General features: G+C 43.3%; 1 protein-coding gene across 3 annotated transcripts in view; it reads right to left on the bottom strand.

The window, feature by feature from the left end:
* PSMF1 (proteasome inhibitor subunit 1) overlaps positions 1-21,192 on the bottom strand; it is a 43,241-nt gene extending 22,049 nt beyond the window's left edge. The window contains exons 1-4 of one of the 3 annotated variants that reach the window (XM_072736185.1): positions 21,043-21,192; positions 20,799-20,942; positions 13,679-13,831; positions 11,953-12,035 (exon numbers count right to left, since the gene is read on the bottom strand). In XM_072736185.1, the coding sequence (XP_072592286.1) occupies positions 11,953-12,035; positions 13,679-13,831; positions 20,799-20,927 (365 nt within the window). In that variant the 5' untranslated portion in view covers positions 20,928-20,942; positions 21,043-21,192. Of the gene's footprint in view, positions 1-11,952; positions 12,036-13,678; positions 13,832-20,798 lie in introns of all 3 variants that reach the window. The other 2 variants (XM_072736187.1, XM_025986070.2) reach the window with 2 other exon arrangements.
* Between the last annotated feature and the right edge of the window lie 520 nt (positions 21,193-21,712).

The following is a 21,712-nucleotide window of genomic DNA, read 5'->3' as shown; positions in this document are numbered from 1 at the left end:
CACATGTCAAAAAGGAAGACATGAAAACAAATACAAAGCACTGAATAAAAATAAAAATAAAAATATAACATATTACAGTATGTGGGATGGGGTATTCAGTTGGTTGAGTGGTTGACTCTTGATTTCAGTTCAGGTCATGATCCCAGGGTTGTGAGATCAAGCCCTGCATTAGGCTCCCTACTCAGAAGGGCATCTGCTTGGGATTCTCTCCCTCTCCTGTCCCTCCTCGTACCACTTGTGTGTACGCACTCTCTCTCCCAATTTAAAAATCTTAAAAAAATATATATGGGGATATAGTTAAAGCAGTGTTGAGAAGAAACTCCATAGCACTAAATGTTTACATCGGAAAAGAGGAAAGACATTGATATCAAAATTCTGACCTCAAGAACTTAGAAAAAGAGCAAATTAAACCTGAAGAAGACTAAAGGAAATAATAAAGAATAAAAGTCAATAAAAGAGAAAATAGGAAAATGAGAGAGAAAATTAATAAAAAAAACCCTCTGGTTCTTCGAAAAAATGAATAAAATTGACAAACTTGTAGCAAGATTGGCAAACACAAAAAGGGAGAAGACACAAATCACCAATATCAAGAATGACATGGGATATTACAACACATGTGTTGCCACTGGGAGAATAACAAGAGAATGCTAAAAACAACTTACTTCAACAACTTAGAACAGACCCATTCTTCAAAAACCACAAACTAACAACTCAGGCAAAATAAAATAGATAATCTAAAGAGTTCTATTACAGTAACAAAATTTGTACTTAAGCACCCAAAGCAAAAAATCTCCAAAGCCAGATGATTTCAGTGGAGAATGCTACCAAACACTTTAAGAAGAATTAACATCAAATTACAGTTATTTCCAGAAAATAGGAGAGGAAGAAACATTTCCCAACTCATTTTTTGAGGCCAAGATTGCTTCATATCAAAGCCAGACAAAGAGAGCACAAAAAACAAAACCAAAGACTTGGATTTCCCATGAACTTGGATGTATAAATACTTAATATACTAACAAGTTGAACTTAAAAATATATAAAAAGAATCATATATCTGTTGGTATGCAAGGCTGGTTCAGTAGTCACAAATCCCTACCATATCAATAAGCTAAGAAAAATTATATGAACCTATCAATTGATGCATAAAATGCATTTGACAAAATCCAACATGTAAATCCATTCATGATAAAAACTCTCAACAAACTAGGAACAGAAGGGAACCTCTTGAGCCTCAGAAAGAAGACCTACAAAAACCTACAGTTAACAATATACTTAATAATGAAAGACCTAAATTGACTGGAGGATATTACTGAAGCTAAGTGGGAGGAAGAGACCTGGGAGTAGGGAAGGAGGGAACAAAAGCTGAGCTATAATTTTCCCCCTTTTAGTTTACTGGAATAGGAATAGAGGTAAAAGTCTTACAAACTAAGTTTATTTCCCTTTAACTGGGAAGCCACTGAACAGGTGAAAGTGGCATATATGGATTATATTCCCATATGGTTTAGGTAGTATGTTTTGGGATCTTAAATGTTTTGGAACAAGGCTGCTTATATATATATAGAGCAATAATGATGCAACAACTAATATTTACTGAACACTTACTATGTGACAGGCACTAAGTCCATTACATACATTAACTAAGTTTTCAGAACTTAGTCTAGTAAATAAGTAAATAGTAAATAAAGTCAGAATTTGAATGAAAATAATAATAAAAATAATGAAAGATTGAATACTTTGCCTCTAAGACTGGGAACATGGCAGGAATGTTCTCTCTTACCACTCTTAAATAACCTAACACTGAAGTTCCGATCATTGCAATAAAGCAATAAATAAATAAGAAAAAAAAAACATACAGATTAGAAAGCAAAAAATAAAACTTCCCTTTTTGCAGATGACATGATAGTCTACTTTGAAATTCCCAAGAAATTTACAAAGACACCTCCAAGAACAATGAATTCAGCAAAGTATCACATACAAGATCAACACACAATAATAAACTGCATTTCTACATACTAACAATGAATGTTTGAAAATCAAAACTAAGAGCAAAATACAATTTATAATTAACCCCCCTCCTCCAGAAAAAAAATAGCAAAAACATGTTCAGAATCTAAATGCTGAAAATTACAAAATGATGAGGAAAGAAATCAAATAGGACTTAATAAATGGATATATATCATGTTCATAGTAAAAATCTCAATTTCCCCCATTATATGTTAATGATCTTTAGGCTTAATGTAACTCCTAGCAAGGTTTTTACTGACATAGATAAGCTTATTCTAAAGTTAGTATTTAGTCTCTTCAATAAATGGTGCTGGGAAAATTGGACATCCACATGCAGAAGAATGAAACTGGACCACTCTCTTTCACCATACACAAAAATAAACTCAAAATGGATGAGAGATCTAAATGTGAGACAAGATTCCACCAAATCCTAGAGGAGAACACAGGCAACACCCTTTTTGAACTTGGCCACAGTAACTTCTTGCAAGATACTTCCACAAAGGCAAAAGAAACAAAAGCAAGAATGAACTATTGGGACTTCATCAAGATAAGAAGCTTTTGCACAGCAAAGGATACAGTCAACAAAACTAAAAGACAACCTACAGAATGGGAGAAGATATTTGCAAATGATATATCAGATAAAGGGCTAGTTTCCAAAATCTATAAAGAACTTATTAAACTCAACACCAAAGAAACAAACAATCCAATCAGGAAATGGGCAAAAGACATGAAGAGAAATCTCACAGAGGAAGACATGGACATGGCCAACAAGCACATGAGAAAATGCTCTGCATCACTTGCCATCAGGGAAACACAAATCAAAACCACAATGAGATACCACCTCACACCAGTGAGAATGGGGAAAATTAACAAGGCAGGAAACAACAAATGTTGGAGAGGATGCAGAGAAAAGGGAACCCTCTTACACTGTTGGTGGGAATGTGAACTGGTGCAGCCACTCTGGAAAACCGTGTGGAGGTTCCTCAAAGAGTTAAAAATAGACCTGCCCTACGACCCAGCAATTGCACTGTTGGGGATTTACCCCAAAGATTCAGATGCAATGAAACGTCGGGACACCTGCACCCCGATGTTTCTATCAGCAATGGCCACAATAGCCAAACTGTGGAAGGAGCCTCGGTGTCCATCGAAAGATGAATGGATAAAGAAGATGTGGTTTATGTATACAATGGAATATTACTCAGCAATTAGAAACGACAAATACCCACCATTTGCTTCAACGTGGATGGAACTGGAGGGTATTATGCTGAGTGAAATAAGTCAATCGGAGAAGGACAAACAGTGTATGTTCTCATTCATTTGGGGAATATAAATAATGGTGAAAGGGAAAGGAAGGGAAAAGAAATGTTGGGAAATATCAGGAAGGGAGACAGAACATAAAGACTCCTAACTCGGGGAAACGAACTAGGGGTGGTGGAAGGGGAGGAGGGCGGGGGGTGGGGGTGAATGGGTGACGGGCACTGAGGTGGACACTTGACGGGATGAGCACTGGGTGTTTTTCTGTATGTTGGTAAATTGAACACCAATAAAAATTAATTAAAAAAATAATAAAGTTAGTATTTAGAGAGGCATGGACCTTAGAATAGCTAAGACTATCTTGACAAGGTAAGCGGGAAGAATCATTCTACTCAATATCAAGGTCTATTATGTAGTACATTAATCAAAACTGTGATATTGGCAGAGGGACACACAAAAAGATCAATGGGAAAAAAACAGAAAACCTCAAAACAGGCCCACATAAGTACAGACAACTGCTTTTTGAAAAAGTTGCAAAAGAAGTTCAATGAAGGAAGAACAAACAGTATTGGAGCAACTGAACATCCACAGGAAAGAAAATGAACCTCTGTCTAAACCTCATACCTTATATTAAAATTAACTTAAAATAGACCACAGACTTAAATGTAAAACTATAAAAAGGTTAGGAAAAAACATAAGAGAAAATCTTGGGGATCTAGAACTAGACAAAGCATTCTTGACACCAAAAACATGATCCATAAAATTGATAAAATAAATACCAAATTTAAAACTTTGTGAAGATCCTGTTAACAGAATGAAGAAACTACAAGCTGGAAAAAAAAATTTTTATAAACCATCACCTAAGAAAGGACTTGCATCTAAAATATATAAAGAACTCTCAGATATACAAGAGTAAAAAAAACAAAAAAAAACCTCCAACCATCCAATTAGAAAATAGTCAGATATTCTGCCAAATAAGATACACAGATGGCGAATATACACATGGAAAGATGCTCAACATCATTAGTCATTAGGGAAATAAAAATAAAACCACAATGAGATAATACTGCATATCTATCTGAATAACTAACATGAAAAAGAGTGACAACACCAAATGCTGGTGAAGATGCAGAGAAACGGTATCACTCATACACTGGTGGTGGACATGCAAAATGGTACAGATACTCTAGGAAATCATTTGACAGTTTCTTAAAAAAAACTAAAAATACAATTACCATTGTGCTCTTAGGCACTTATCACAGAGAAAGAGGATTATATTCACATGAAAGCTTGTACCTGAATGTCCAAAGCACCTTTATTTGTAACAGCAAACAACTGGAAACAACTAGATATCCTTTAAGGTTATACAAACTGTGGTACACCCGTATCATGAACTCAGCTTTACAAAGGAACAAACTACTGATGCATGCAACAACTCAGACGATAGATGACAAGGGCATTATGCTGAATAAGAAAAGCCAATCCCATAAGCTTAAGCTTACATACTGTATGGTTAACATTTTTGAAATGAAAAAATTTTAGAAATGGAGAATAAGTAGTGGTTGCCAGGGGGTTAGAGTTGGGGAGGGATAGTGGGTCTGGCTATAAAAGGGCATCAAGAGGGGATCCCTGGGTGGCTCAGCAGTTTACGGCCTGCATGTAGCCGAGGGCATGGTCCTGGGGGTCCCAGGATCGAGTTCTGCATCAGGGTAGGGTCCCTGCATGGAGCCTGCGTCTCCCTCTACCTGTGTCTCTGCCTCTCTCTTTCTCTCTGTGTCTCTCATGAATAAATAAAATCTTTAAAAAAAAAAAAAAAAGGGCATGGGGGCAGCTGTGTGGCTCAGTCAATTAAGCATCTGACCCTTGATTCTGGCTCAGGTCATGACCACAGGGTTGTGAGACTGAGCCCCAGAGTGGAGTCTGCTTGAGATTCTCACTCTCCCTCTGTTCTTCCCACTCTTTAAAAAAAAGAAAAAAAAAAAGAAAAAAGGAGGGATCCTTATGGTGATAAAAAGGTTTTGTATCTTTATATCAATGTCAATATACTGGCTGTAATACCTAGTATAGTTTTGTACAATGTGATCACTGATGTAAAATGTATAAAGGATACAAAGAATCTCTGTATTATTTCTTACAACTGCATTTAAGACTACAATGATCTCAAAATAAAATTCTTTTTTTGTTTTTATTTTTCAGTGGGCTCCACACCCAGCATGGAGCCCAACGCAGGGCTTGAACTCACGACCCCGAGATCAAGACCTGAGCTGAGATCAAGAGTTGGACACTTAACCAACTGAGCCACCCAGGTGCCTCTTAAAATAAAAAGTTTAATTAAAAAATACATTTTTATTATATAACCATAAGATAAACTGAGAATATTGGACTAGATCAGTGACTTCATGTTTTCTCTCACATTTTAGTGGCCCAACGAGGGCAAAAGAGAAAGCCCAGGGACCCCCATTTTCTGTCTCTACCTTTTCCACCAGAGCAATTTTACTTTTACTAGTTTAATATGTCAATCCTTAAGAACATGGTGCTTGAAGAAAGAGTTCTGTTGTTCAAAAGTCTAACACCTGCAATGGTTTGGAAGATCTAAGGGCCTGTGGTCTCTATATCCCTACAACGATCAGGTTCTTGCTCAGAACACAGAATACGTGCTGCTTCCCTAAGTTGGGTGGAAGGGGTATATCTAAATCTTCTTTCCTTCAATCAGATGAGTCGTGTGTGGTACAGCTAGCTGGAAGGCTTCTGAGCTCCCTATGTAGGATGTGTGTGTTTCCCTGCAGAACTCAGGACTGATTTAAAAACTGTCAAGTATTGAAGTTCTTACACAATTTCTAAGCCTTAGTAGCACTGCCATTTTGGTAGCAGCAAAAGATAGCCTGTAGCCTGTCATCCTGCAAGGGCAGAAAGAGAAGGGGCATGGCAAAAAGGAACAGGTGTATACTCCTTAGCAAATCAGAGTTTGCTCACCAAGGGACACAAATTCCCACCTACCATGGACAGGACATGCCACGATGACCTAATAAGGAGGGCCTGGCGAGGGAAGGTGACTAGAGGCAGGCAGTTCTGTGCTGCTGGCAGTACGAGAGCAGGGAGGGAGGGCCTGATGATCAGGAGGCAGATCCATACCCCAGGTCTCAGAGCCTCAGTTTCCATGGAGATGATTCCTGGTGATGAGATATTTTTCCCTTTGTATGTTTACTAAGAGCTGCTGCACCAGCCCTGAGCACTCTGTGCTGACATCTCGTTTTGTTCTCAGAACACTGTGAGGTAGTATTGATGGTTCTGCAACTCAGTCATCAAAAAAACAAAACATTCCCCCAGCACAAAACCCCAACAAATGTATTTAAAAATAATAATAGTAAATAGAGGCACTGTCTCTATTTCTCTCAGTATTGCTAAGGGAACTAAATGTTGTAATGAGCACGTAGAGACTAGTACCTGGGTTCTTCCACAGGTTTTATCACCTTCTCTTGCAATACAATTCTAGCATGAAGAAGTCAAAAGAAAGACTCCATGTCCTTTCCTTACCCACTTTAGGAGTGTGGGGGGTCATGGAGTAGGCAGCATGGAGAACAACAGCCCTGCCCTCATGGAGATCACAGGCCCGTGCGGGGGAGACCAACTCTAATGATAAAATACCCACTTATTAAAGCTTAAAAGGGTGCTACAAAACCCCCAATATGGTGGGGGGCAGGAGAGGCTTCTCTGAGGAACTCATGTTTCAGGGGGAACCGAAGGAAGAACAGGAGTTGGCTCTGTGAGGAGGTTGGGAAAGGTGCTCTCGGCACAAGGGACAGTTCTGAAGAGGGAAGGAATTAAGGCATGGTGGCCCAGGCGTAGCAACTAAGGGGGAAGTGGTACAGGACAGGGCCAGAGGGGTTAGGCTTTAGGCCTCTCGTCAAGGATTTTGTTTTTTATTCTAAGAGCAACCAACATTCACTGGAGGGTTCTGGGTATTTTTCAGATTAAAAAAAAAATTTAATTGTGGAAAAATACATATAAAATTTACCAACATAACCAATTTTAAATGTATAGCTCAGTGGATTCATTAAGTATTCAGATTACTGTGCAATCACCACCACCACCCATCTTTAGAACTCTCCATCTTGCAAAACTGAAACTCTGTATGAAATAATAACTCCCTATTCTCCACTTTCCCAATCCCTGGCATCCACTATCTCATCTCACCTAAGTGGAATCATACGATGTTTGTCTGCTGTTAGCAGTTTATTTTGCTTAGCAAAATGTCCTCAAGGTTATTCCATGTGGAAGCAAATGTCCAGCTTTTCTTTTCTTTTTAAAGGTGAATAATTGTAGGTATAGGCCACACTGCACGCCTACCACTGTATGTATAAACTACATCTTGTTTATGTATGCATCTGTTCTAGGTATTCATGGACACCTACATGGCTTCCACCTTCTGGATGTTGCAAAATAATACTTTTATGATGTGAGTGTACAAATATCTATTCTGGACCTTGCTCTCAGCACTAGTGAAGCAGAATTTCTGGATCATATGGTAATTTAATTTCGTAAGGAACCACAACACTGTTTTCCATAGTGGCTGCACCATTTTATATTTCTACCAAGAGTGCACAAGGGTTCCAATCTGTCCACATCGTGGATAATGCGTGTTATTTTCTGGGTTTTTTTTTTTTTTGGTAGTAGCCATCCTAATGTATGTGAGGTAGTATCACTGTAGGATTTCAAGCCAGGGTTTTAACCACAACTATTTTTTTTTTTTTTTTTTTTTTTTTTATGACAGTCAGAGAGAGAGAGAGAGAGAGAGGCAGAGACACAGGCAGAGCGAGAAGCAGGCTCCATGCACCGGGAGCCCGACGTGGGATTCGATCCCGGGTCTCCAGGATCGCGCCCTGGGCCAAAGGCAGGCGCCAAACCGCTGCGCCACCCAGGGATCCCCACAACTATGTTTTAAAAAGACAGGTCCCACGACTGTGAGAAATTGACTGAAGGGTAGGTAGTAAGCTGGAGGCGAATTAGGGAATCTCCTTTACGTAGCACGTAAAGGCTGCACGGAAGAGGGGCAGAGATAGACGGGTGGCCACAACCACGGAGGCAGGTGGTTTGCAAGCCTAAGAGGAGTGGAGTGGGTTCAAAATGGTTATTGCTAATTAGATAAAATACAACAAAGTTTCTAGGCAGTTCTGATGACTGGGAATTTACAGTGATGTCCAGCTTCCTCTAAAACCAAGGAGGTGAATGAGGATGGCAAAATGGAATATAAAGTGAAAATAATGGGGTCTAACTATGTAACAACAACAAAAAAAGCATTCACCTAAATGCCTTTTGAACACAACAGTCTGACTATGTACATCATCAGTTGGACAGAGCTGAACAAAAAGAATTGAAAAGAGATTGTATTTGGAACTTTACTTGGTTGATTTGTTCTTTGTTGATACTGATGTGGCAGCTCAGAAACTCTGTGTATATGTTAGGATCAAACAATTGAATAAATATGTTGGTGCTGTTGGAAACTGGAGTTCTCACCACAGAAGAGAGATACAAGTACGGAATAAAAGAGTAAGAAGGGGATCCCTGGGTGGCGCAGCGGTTTGGCGCCTGCCTTTGGCCCAGGGCGCGATCCTGGAGACCCGGGATCGAATCCCACATCAGGCTCCCGGTGCATGGAGCCTGCTTCTCCCTCCGCCTGTGTCTCTGCCTCTCTCTCTCTCTCTCTCTGTGACTATCATAAATAAATAAAAATTAAAATAAAATAAAATAAAAGAGTAAGAAGCCCATGGTGATTAGATTAAAAATGAAAGCCTCAGTTTAACATTTAAGAAAAGGCCTTAAAGAAAGAGCTTCCAAGCTCTATGCATTCACTGAAAGGGCTGGGAAGCCAAGGTATCCTCAGTATTAACAAGCACATTCAGGGCCCAGGTTTTGGTTCTTAAATATGATTCCCCACTAACAGAAGTCAAGACTTCTGAGAAAACTGGCTGATTTCAAGGCAGGGCCAAGGAAATGACAAGGTGAGGCTGGAACATCTCACTGTACCAGCAAGTATGAGATGCTTGACCAATGATGGGGACATGTCACAAGGATAGAGGAGGTAGTGTGAAAGGATTTCCACTGGTCAACTCCTGAACAACAGCAACCACAGAATGACAGAAACAGACCATAACCTAGAATACAGAAGAATCCTGTCTATACTGGTATTTTAAAAAATAAAAAGTAAAGGGGACAGGAAGAATAGAAAACTTTTTTTTTTTTGTACAAAATGCTGATTAATGTGGAAAGAATGACTAAGATAGAAAATTACCCTCTTCCAGGCGTCACTGTTTAACGGACTCAGGTGAGAACACTGACAGATGCTGAGACGGCCAGATGGAAGACCGCTAGGAAGCAGAGTACTCAATGTCTGCTGGTAGAATCCCGCAGATCACTTCTTAAGCATGAAGGAAAATAGACACCTTTACTAGAGAGGGAGCTGGGAGATAGTCATAACCAAGTGATCAAACTGAACAGAGCCAACGAGACAGACGTCTGGGCTTGATGTGAGATGCTGAGAACGCAGGAGTGCTCTTGTTGAAAATGTTCAGTCTGAATCAAAGATGACCAGATAACCTAATAAATCTGATCATGAGGAAACAATCTGAACATTCTACACAATAAATGAGTCTTCAAAAATACCAAAGCTGTGGAAAACAAACATCTCGAAAACTCTTCGGGATGAAAGACAATTAAGGAGCCATGAAAATAAATGCAATATGGGATCTTTGGTTGGGTAAGAAAAAACCCTCAAACTAAACACTCAAAAAACTAGCTAAAAAGGACACTGTGCGACGGCTGCAGAAATATCAATGTAGATGGTGTATTAAGGGATACTCCTGTATCTGCGCTACATTTCCTGAGTGTGAGAGCTGTGTTAAGATTACAGAGGAGAATACCCTTGTATGAACAAGGAGCTACTGCTGAAATATTTAGGGGTGAAGGTTAACAAAGCCTGGAGATAATTCTCAGGTGGTTTGGGGATCCCTGGGTGGCTCAGCGGTTTAGCGCTACCTTCGGCCCAGGGCATGATCTTGGAGACCTGGGATCGAGTCCCGCATCAGGCTCCCTGCATGGAGCCTGCTTCTCCCTCTGCCTATGTCTCTGCCTCTGTGTGTGTGTATGTGTCTGTGTGTCTCTCATGAATAAATAAAATCTTAAAAAAAAAATTCTCAGGTGGTTTAAGAACAGAATAGCACACAGAAAAAATAAGCAGATGTGGCAAAATGTTAAGAACTGGTAAACTTAGGGATAGGTATATGGGTGTTCACTGCAATATTTCTGTAAACCATCTTTTCTGTAAGGTAGCAAATTTCAAAATAAAAAGTCAGGAGAATGAGAAAATGAGCCAGAATGGGAGAAAATATTTGCAAAACACATATATGATAAAAGACGGTTAGCTAAAGTATACAAAGAACTCTTAAAACTCAACAGTAAGAGAACAAACCAATCAAAAAATGCCAGAGACCTGAACAAACACCTCACCAAATAAGCATATGAAAAGATGCTCCAGGTCATCATAGGTCACTTGGTAACTGTAAATTAAAAGATACTACTACACGCTAATTAGAACGGTCAAATCTGAAAAACTAATACCACCAAATGCTGACAAGGATGTGGAGCAACAGGAACTCTCATACACTGCTGGTGGGAATGTGAAATGGTACTGCCACTATGGAAGCCACTACAGCAGTTTCGTACAAAAATAAACATACTTGGGGCTCCTGGGTGGCTCAGTTGGTTAAGTGTCTGCTTTTGGTTCAGGTCATGATCCTGGGGTCCTGGGATAGAGCCCCTGCTGAGCAGGGAGCCTGCTTCTCCCTCTCCCTCTGCCCCCTGCTCATGTTCTCTGGCTTACTCTATCTCAAATAAATAAAATCTTTAAAAAAAAAAAAAAAAGGGATCCCTGGGTGGCGCAGCGGTTTAGCGCCTGCCTTTGGCCTGGGGCGTGATCCTGGAGACCCAGGATCGAAACCCACGTCGGGCTCCTGGTGCATGGAGCCTGCTTCTCCTTCTGCCTATGTCTCTGCCTCTCTCTCTCTGTGTGACTATCATAAATAAAAATTAAAAAAAATAAAAAAATAAAAAATAAAAAAATTAAAAAAAAAAAGGTAAAGGTTAAACATACTCCTACACTGCCAATAGTGAAGTGAATGTAAAATATGGAATCTGAGTGAGAATGTATATTGATGCAGGTTCTTCCATTATAACAAATATACAGTATGCTGATAGTGGAGGCTGTGTCGAGGTGGCTGGAGGCAGACCTATTCATGTAAACTCTCTGCGCTTGTTGTTCAGTTTTGCTGTTAACCTGAAACTGCTCGAAAAAATTAAGCCCATTTAAAAGAAAAAGCTGGAGGTGGAGACCAGATTAGGCACACCTTTTCTCCAGGAGCCTATTCTTACTGACTCCATTGGCCTGATTCCACCTCTCCCCTGTAGCCACTGAAACACTTGCGGACTCAGGCTTACATCATTTTACTTCACGTGGCATTTCCCATGTGAATCTTCTCTTAAAATAAATTGAAAAACAGAAAAGAGAATTAAGAGAATTGAGAAATGGCTATGCCCAAGAGACAAAGACCATTCTATTAATTTTTCTTGGCTCTCTGAACTTCTCCACCCCGTTCCATTGTTTCTTCTTTTTCCCAGGGAAAAGCCATCCCTTAGAAGTACCTGTGGAAGTCACCCAGGTGTTCTGAATCGATATAATCATCCAAGTTCAGGGTCAAATCTGATACCTGCTGTGACCCAAATTCCTAGAAAAATGAAAACAGAAAACGAGAGACGGGATATTTCTGGGCTAAGGGGAGAATAACAATTAAATATTCAATTTAAAGAAATACAGATGCACAAAGAAATATACCAGGAACATCTGTGATATGTGAAACACCCTTCTGATGCTTGATTTAGAAATACTGCCTTTCTGAGGCAGAGCCCAGTAAACCCATTTCCTGGGCACAGGCATATAACTGAGGTGTCAAATGGATGCACGTCTTTGGCTTAGAGGTGGGCAACATGGAAAAGCAGGCCCAGCAAGGGGCAGACATCTCCCTAATGAGGGGGCAGCAGATGCATCAGTGGTTCATGAGAAGGGGCTCTAGGGCCTGGAGCATAAGTCAGCACCTCATGTAGCAACAGCTCATGTCTGGGGTGGTGGCGGCAGCACTAATTTCTATGGGGTGGTTTGAGGCACTGTCTTGAAAGCCCAGACTTGAACCTGTTTTAGAGAAACAATTCCTTCTAACAATTAAATAAGCTACCCCAGTTCTATTAATAAACCTAGTCTGTTTAATTAACTTGAGGGGATTTCTATAACTAAGAACCCTGTCTGATACAAGATCTAAATGTTCAACAAAACAGAAAAGGATAAGGTGAACCTAAGAGAAGGGATGGAAAAATAAAATAAGATAAAAACAGAGCAGGAGGCAAACCATAAGAAACTCTTAACTCTAGGAAACAAACTGAGCGCTGCTGGAGGGGAGGGGAGTGGAGGGATGGGGTAACTAGGTGATGGGCATTAAGGAGGGCATGCGATATAACTGGGTGTTGTGTGCAACTCATGATTCATTAAATTCTACTCCTGAAACAAATAAATACACTCTATGTTAACTACATTGAATTTAAATGAAGGGAAAAAAAACCATAAAGGGATAAATTATGGTATTACAGAAAACTATGTAGTAGTTAAAATTAATAAGGCGTATCTCTATGCATTCCCACGTAAAGACCTCCAATATATTGAGTGAAAAAAGCAAGGTACAATGCAATTTTATATGAGCACATGGAGACAACCAGGACAAACTTCAGAAGACAGTCACTGCCCTTGTGGTGCTTACAGGCCAGTGGCGGAACACAAACATCAAACCAAAGGATAACTACATGGTTACAAACTATTGTAAGTACCAGCAAGGAAATAAAAGGATGAAGTAGAAAGGCATAATTTAGATTTTGCTGGCAGGTTAGAGTAGGCAGTTAGAAGGGAAGAGGGTGCATATGGGGTGGCTCATGGTGGTAGGGAAAAGTTTTCCATCCCTGAAAAGGAGAAATGTAAGGGCACCAGGATAGCAGAGAGCAAGCTTCTCTAAAGGACTAAAAGTAGCCCCTTGGGCCTACAGTATGCTTTTTTCATCCCTATTGTCACTGAAAGGATTTACCCTAATTTATGTAATCATTCCCCTGTGATGGAAAGTCCCTCCCTTGATAATACTAGAAGGTGAACCTCTTTGAGCACAAAGCTGTTCTATACTGAGGATTCCTGTCTTGGTTCCAAGAGTAAGGTCATTGGGTAAAGTCCTCACAAACATTTAAGGCTCTTGATCTGTACTGTTAAATGAGCGACACAAAAGTGATCCCAATGTCCTCTCCCACCAGCAGATGCCAACACATCCCTGAGACTCACCAGCACATTGATGATCATGCTGTTCTCTACAGTGACAGCCTTCACAAGGAGCTTTCTGGACCCATCCTTAGACTCATACCGGAGGACATACAGGTCTTTATTGCTGTTCCATTCAGCCGGCAGCAGTTCTGATTTCTTATCATTGGGACCTGGCTGAGAAGACACCAGGATTGAGAGGAGTAAGTTCACAACCTCAGAACCACAGAGCTATGAAGGATTTTAGAGATAATCTAATCCCACTTCTTCATTTCACAGATGAGGACATGGAGGTCAAGAGAAATAAAATGTCCAAGTTAAGAGGTCTGGGACTTAGGTCTCTGGACTCCTGCTCCAGTACTCCTTCCCTTGTAGCTGACTGCCTTGATGACACAGTACTAGAACCTGTCCAGAATCTGTAGCCTTGTTTTAGTAAGAATCTCCTCTCCACCTACACCCCCCCCCCCCCCCGCCCCCCGCCAAGAATAAGGCCAATTTCCTGAAGGGATAATGTGAAATTCTAAGACAGTGTTTTTTCTAAGTTCAGAACCTGGACCATCTGCAACAGGATCACCAAAGTGTTGACTAAAAATAAAGATTCTAGGGTAATCCCTTCCATACTGTAGTGGTTTCACAGAAATGATGAACAATTTTCATACACACATAAAATGTAGCATATGTATGAGATAAAACATTATCAAGTGGATACCTGTACATGTGCCACCTGCTTAAGAAATAGAACACCACCACCGCCAAAGCCTCAAGTACAGTACTCCTAATGAATCTCTCTCCTTCCCCTCTTGGGTAATCGTTACTCTGCCTTTTTAAAAATTTCTTTACTTTTCCTTATAGCTGTGTTACTATACAAAAAACCCTAAAAATATACTGCTTCAAATGTTTTTGAATTTGTATCACCTTCATCACTTCCTTTTTCGTTCAATATGAGATTTCACTGTGTCAAAATATTTAACCATATATAGTCCATTGCAGTACAGTTCATGGCTGTATATAGTGTGGAGTTTATGAGCATGCTGCAAGGCACACAATCACTTACTGATGGATATGTGGACTGTGTACAGGTGAGCTGTTATAAATGATGCTGCTATGAACACTTGTGCATACATCTGCTGACAGGTGGATGAATTTCTATAGAGTATTTGTGGGAAAAGAACTTTTAATCTCTAAGGTAAAGTCAATGAGAGTTCTTGTAGTTCCATGTGGCCAGCAACATTGTCACTGTCCAATTTAAAAATTTTTGCCAACCTGGTGGGTGTAAAAATGCATCACTGTGTGTTGTGAGGTCTTCTTTTTCCTTTTAACTTATCCTAGGACTTTCCTTCTACACCCTGAAGTCTGAGAAATCGTTTTTGAACTATTTCTATAGGAAAAAGTAATATAGTGATTTCTAGGTGGGGAAAGAGTTCTTAAGATCTGCAAAAGAAAGAATGTACTATCTTTGAGACTATTCTAAGTTTAAAGCTTCTGTTCAAGGACAGACACTGCAACAGTATCAGACAGCAACAGGCCAGGTGAGAGAGAGATATCTGCCATGGTTACAAATGAAAAAGAATTAATAACTAGCACATTAAGGGAATGCCTGGAAAATGAATGATGATAAAGACTGGAAACCTGGGGATTCCTGTGTGGCTTAGCAGTTTAGCGCCTGCCTTCGGCCCAGGGTATGATCCTGGAGTCCTGGGATCAAGTTCCATAGCGGGCTCCCTGCATGGAGACTGCTTCTCCCTCTGCCTGTGTCTCTGCCTCTCTCTCTCTCTGGATCTCTCATGAATAAATAAATAAAATCTTAAAACAAAAAACAAAAAACAACAACTGGAAACCCACTTGGAAAACCTGGCAAAAGATATGAACGAGCAAAAGAGCAGACAACAGTATATAGAGACTATATTATATAACTATATTACTCATATATGTATTACTCATACATATATGAGTAATATAACTATATTACTCATTTCTTGATTTTTTGTTCATATGGCTGTGAGGACAATGGGGACCCTCAGACACGGCAGGTGGCCACTGAAACTGCTGCAAATCCTCTGGAAAGCAGCCTAGCAGTATGTGGTACCCTCAGGTAAGCTGACACCTTGTAACCCCAAAGCCCCATTCTTGGAGGAAACCCTGTGCACAAAGGCACAGCGGACATGACAATGGATCTTTGTCATAACCTAGTCATGAACAACAAAGTGGAGGTGAAATAAAAAAAAAATAAGCTCACAATGGAAGACTATATAGGAGCTAGAAGGAACAAAAAGATCAAATTGTAACACCACAGATAAAGGTAGAAAATAGAACTTAAAATATAACTTAAAAAATAGTGGTACTTGGGTGGCTCAGTGGTCGAGCATCTTGCCTTTGGCTCAGGGTGTGATCCCGGGGTCCTAGGATCGAGTCCCATATCAGGCTCCCAGCAGGGAGCCTGCTCCTCCCTGTGCCTATGTTTGTGCTTCTCTGTGTCTCTCATGAATAAAAATCTTGCATACGTGCACACACACACACACACACACACACACTCTTAAGGGGTGCCTGGATGGCTCAGTCTGTTGGGTGCCCGACTCCTGATTTCAGCTTAGGTCCTGATCTGAGTCATGAGTTCAAGCCCTGTGTTGGGCTCCACACTGGGCATGGAGCCCACTTAAAAAAAAAAAGTTTATATATATAAACACATAGAAAAACTTAAATTTTTCTTAGAAGTTAAGAAAAAATGAGATTTATAGCCAGGTACCATCTATGTAAAAAAAATTTTAAGACCTACAAAAGTAACCTATATATTTTTTTCAATACATGGCTAAACACAAAGCAAGTAGATTGGAAAGCTCTGAACTCAGGAAAATATGGTGGGAAAAGTTGGACCAAAGATGAAGAACAAGAGCAAGAGACAAAAGTTCGGCACCACAGTCCTTACACACACCAAGGACAACAAGAGGCCAAGAGCAAAGAATTGTGGGCCTCTCCTCTCTGATCACCCTTGGTACTCAGGAGTCCAATGGGAGAAGTGGTCCCAAATACAATTCAAGATGTTGCAACTGGTGTGGTTTCAAAGCTGGCTGGATGACAAGGAAACTCACACGCCTGAAGCAAAGAAATGAGAGTGACAAAAAACGAAAGTGATACAATTCTGCCAAGTGAGAAAGAGAAACCACAATCCCTCACCTCCAGCTGGGTACATTTCCCCTAACAGGTTTAGTGGATTCAAGGTTTACTCTGGAAGCTAAGATTTTGATAACTGTGCCTTGTGTTTGTTCTGTCAGAGGTCTTTGAGTTTGTATGTATATCTTTCACATACAGCATTTAACCCACCAGAAGTTTTCCTTGGAATATAGATAATCCTGCCTGCTCACTCTCCTACAGACTCTGGCTTCTGGGCAAGAGAGAACCCTGGGGTTAGATGAGGCTGATGCCTCTCACTGCAGGGGGACTGATGGTCCCAGCCCAAGGGCCTGCTCTGATATAAGGCAGATGGAACCAACAGGGATCAGCCCTGGTGATATCAGGTCAAATAGGGCATTTCAACTGTCTTCTAGGCCCCGGCATCAAATATCAGGCCCCCACAGAAAGCTGCACCTGGAAAGTGGCCAAAGCATATGGCTGTGTAGTTGAACACCCTCAGATGAAAAATTTAAGGGCTCAGAGGGGCTGAGAATCACCTAAGGTCACAGTAACTCAGATGCAGAACTGGGTTTGGCATTCAGAGCTCCTGGTTGCTTGGTCTACAGCTGGAAATTTTTCCCAGCCAGGGGACTGGCCTCAGGAAAGTAAAGATAGTTGTCTACATAGGCAAAATCCTGGGGCTAGAAGCATTCTGCAGTGGCTATGAGTTTATCCCAGGGTCTCTCTGGCCTAAAATGCACCCAAAAAAACACAACCAGATCATTCTGGGCATTTCCTCTCTTTTTTCATAACCTACAGATTCCTACAACAGAAAACAAGATTTTTCTTTTTTTTTTTTTTTGAAAACAAATTTCTTGAACTCATACCTGTAGCCATCTCTAACCTTTGCCGCCTAACCCACTTGACACCTCTGTAAAGCTCACAGGAGTGGTACTGACTTTGAAAAAGTAATCCAAATTCAAATTTTGGATTTTTTGTTGAAGCCAGTGGCCTCACTGCTCTTCTAACCATGTTTTACATACACAACCGCCCCACACAAGAGGAGATAAAACCAGAGGAGAACAGCAGACAATTCAGCTATTTAACTGTCAATATACTGTATAATGAAGCGCACACTTTTGGAGCCTTCCTCTCTCATCACCTCTACAAGGGGTGGGGCGCAGGAGGTTGGCTGGAGAGGCAACATAAACATCCTCTGAGCAGAGCAAACACTGTGGGTCTCAGCAGAGTCTGCTGGTCCCAGGCCAGAAAATTAAACTCTCTCTTAAATAAACTAATAGATGCCTCTCTAAAGGGCTTCTACTCTCATGGAAGTGGACTTAGCAGAAGTCACAGGAGGACAAGTGCAACCAGAGCTTGAGCAGCACTGAAGAGACAGGGAACAGAAGCAAGACGACACATCAGACAGCAATACAAACACCCAACCCCAGAGGGCATGCCTGATTTGCCACTGGGCAGTGTCTTTCAAAACCCTCCTCCCTGGTCTCCTGTAAGACATTTGGGGCCAGCATCTTTTCCCGGCCTGCACGAACTCAACAGGTGGCACCATGAACAGAGTGGAATTAAATGGATCTTTAGGAATCAAAGATCTTTTATTTTTTAAAATCAGTGCTAAATGGGATTGTATTCTTTCTGCACAGTTCACCTGAAAAATTGGGGCCCAGAGTATTCGGCAAGGTGATGATGTTGAAGGAGGCAATGACCCATACAAACTGACATCGCTAAGCTGTCAGAACAACCCAGAGCTGCTGACAGGTTGTGAAGGGACAATTGGTGGGAGCAGATCTGCAGTGACGACATGTCCCTGTGACATGGGAGAGAAGTGAGGGAGTCACACAGGTCCTTGGTAACATGTTCCTGTTCTGGGGGTAAAGACCCCAACTGTGTCAGAGCAGAAGTAGCTAGTTAGGAGTAAACAAGGTGAGGTCCATGAGCAAAGGCAGAGAGCAGTGCAGATCTGTTATATCTGAAGGACAGAGTAAGGGGCGGGGGGAACTGAGGGCCCACAGAGGAGCCCCAAAGGCAGGACCAAGTAAGTCCTCCTTCCCTCTCCAACCCCACTGCACTCCATGCCATTCTGTACATCAGCTTCCTGGATTTCCCAGGCAGAGCTGAAATGAAATGACCAGGGCAAGTTAAAGAGTCACACAAGATTAGAAAGCTAAAGTGGGGGCAGCCCGGGTGGCTCAGCGGTTTAGCGCCGCCTTCAGCCCAGGGCGTGATCCTGGAGACCGAGGATCGAGTCCCACGTCAGGTTCCCTGCATGGAGCCTGCTTCTCCCTCTGCCTGTGTCTCTGTCTCTCCTCTCTGTTTCTCATGACTAAATAAATAAAATCTTTAAAAAAAAAAAAGAAAGAAAAGAAAAGAAAGCTAAAGTGGGACAAGTGATGAAACATAAAGTTGCTGTTGGGGACACTGCCCTGGAGTGGGAGTCCAATACTTGTGGGTAGAGGCCTCCTCTCTACCCGATCCCAAGGCTTGAAATGCAGAAAGACAGGGTAAATGGAATGGAGTGCAGAGTGAACAGTAAGACCAAGAACAGAGCTATTTGGGAGGAAAACATGGTTCCTGCTTCCACGTGTGTGAGGCCTCTTCTTTTCCAGCCTTATACCCAGTCCCAGATTCCACATGAGGGGCAATTTTTGTCTGAGCCTAGAGGGGGCTGGAGATGGGGGATGCTAAGTGTGTATCTGGTGTCCCTGTGAGATACTCAAGGTCTGGGAGGAAAAAAACAAGCCTGACATCATGACAGTTCTTGTGCTTTTGATGTGACTCCTGTTGGTGGGGAAAGTGTGAGAGGGAGTGGTGATCTTGTCCACTGCTCTAAAGGACAGAGGGAGGGGCGGCAGGGAGTGGAAGGGAATGCCTGGCCTCTCAGTGCTCGGGATGTGGACGCTGTGTCTGAGGAGGGATCCTTAAAGCTGTGTCAGGAAAGGACAACATAAGACGCTAGATGTACATCTAAGTAACTAAGAAAGGGTTAGGGAGTTTGAGAACTGAAGCAGTTAGAAATGAAAGTAGGGCCCAAATCTCACCATAAGAGATGCAAGGGGTGAGGTGCCCTACTCCCCAGAGCTGATCTAGCTTCTGAGGGTGAGAAGGTGGTGGTGAGGGGCAGGCTGGGGCATCCCGCGTGTATGTGGAGTGGGTGGCTAAGAGGGTATCTACTGATGAAGTAGAAGAGAACTGAAGAGGCAGGAAGGCAGCCAGGCCCAGTTCTCACAGGAAGCTAATGTGCAGGATGATGTGGAGGGTGAAAGCAAGCCAGGGAAGGGGCAGGGAAAATGAACAAAGGCTCCCCCAAAGAATTACGCAGTAGGCAAGGCCCAGGAGTCCCAGGGCTCAGTGGGCGTGGACAAGGCCCCCAGCTCCCAGAGGCAGCCTGAGGATGGGCCAGCAGGAGGGGCTGATCCTGTAGGGAGGGCAGCTGTTGGGGAGGTAATCTTACCGGGCCCTCACATCCCAGCTGCAGGAGTGCACCTGGGGATGGGGGCGGGGGAGCGGGAGGGGATGGGGCGGCTGCTGGCTGTTTCCCAGAACCAGAGCTAGGGATGACAGCGGCGGGTGGGAGCCGCACGGGGCCCTTCAGTGAAAGGTGAAAGCCGTGTGGAGTGAAGGAAGGGCCCCTGAGGGGGGCTGAACAGGTCGAAGCTCACCGTGTAAGCGTGCTCGGATTCAGATTCACCCGTGGAGGCTCGAGTGGAGCCCCACCCCACCCCCCTCCCGCCAGCGGAGTCCTCAGCGGAGCGACGCCCCGGTCTCAGCGTCAGGACCGCACGATCCAGGCTGTGCTGAAGCAAGCTTCCGTCCTCGGGCTTCCGAATCATGTAGTCCCAGCTGTGTCGTGAGGGGGGCCGGGCCGGGCACCCCGCACCGCTCCCTGGACCGACGGTGTCGGCAGCCCCCGGGGACCGGACTCGGGCGAGGCAGCGTCAGGCCGGCGCCCCGGACCCGGGCAGAAGACACCACCCCCCACCCCCACGCCACCCCCGCCGCGGCTGGCTCTCCGGCCTACCTGGTCGCCGGTCCCCACGCTGTAGTAGCCGTGCGTCACCACCTCCCAGTGCAGAAAGCAGACGAGCGCGTCCTGCGCGGAGGTGATGGCCGGCGCCACCGACGCGAACAGGACCTCCAAGCCCGCCATGCTCGCCCCCGGTTTCTGCGGGCGAAGGAAAGGAGACGGTGCCGTGAGCCCACTCGGCCCCGCGATTGCCGAGGACGCCCCTCCGAGACTCCGCCCGCCCAGGCCTAGTCTCCACCTGCGGCCAAAATGGAGCCGCCCGGGGGCGGAGCGCGGCCGCCGGAAGTGGCTCCGAGCGCCGGCTCAGCAGCGCGAGCGCGCCGGCTGGAAACCGGAGCGCGGCACTTAAAGGTTCTGCTAGGGATCTCGCGGGCGGGGCGGGGCGGGGCGGGGCGGGGCGGGGCGGGGGCGTGGTCCTTTAAGGCGGGCGTCTCCCTTTCCCGCGTAGCCGGGAGGGACCGCCCCCCGCAGGATGTTAAGTTAGATCCCCGAGGAGAGGCCACCTGGTTCTGAGCCACAGACGACCCATCCGCAGAATGAGGCGGGCATCTGCTGGTGGGGGAAGAGTTGATGAAATATGGGCAACATATATTCGTAATAATAGCCTGCACGTATGCGGTGCTTCCTCCGGGCCGCATTATTCTAAATGGCTTCCTTGTACTCATTAATTTATTTTTTTTAATTTTTTTTTTTATTTATTTATGATAGTCACAGAGAGAGAGAGAGGCAGAGACACAGGCGGAGGGGGAAGCAGGCTCCATGCACCGGGAGCCCGATGTGGGATTCGATCCCGGGTCTCCAGGATCGCGCCCTGGGCCAAAGGCAGGCGCCAAACCGCTGCGCCACCCAGGGATCCCTGTACTCATTAATTTAATCATCACGACCTGACCCTCTGAAGTTGGAGTTCA

The sequence above is a fragment of the Vulpes vulpes genome, chromosome 14, assembly GCF_048418805.1.
Source record: "Vulpes vulpes isolate BD-2025 chromosome 14, VulVul3, whole genome shotgun sequence".
NCBI classification, from domain to species: Eukaryota; Metazoa; Chordata; class Mammalia; order Carnivora; family Canidae; genus Vulpes; species Vulpes vulpes.
This window is presented reverse-complemented; position numbering and strand designations above follow the sequence as displayed.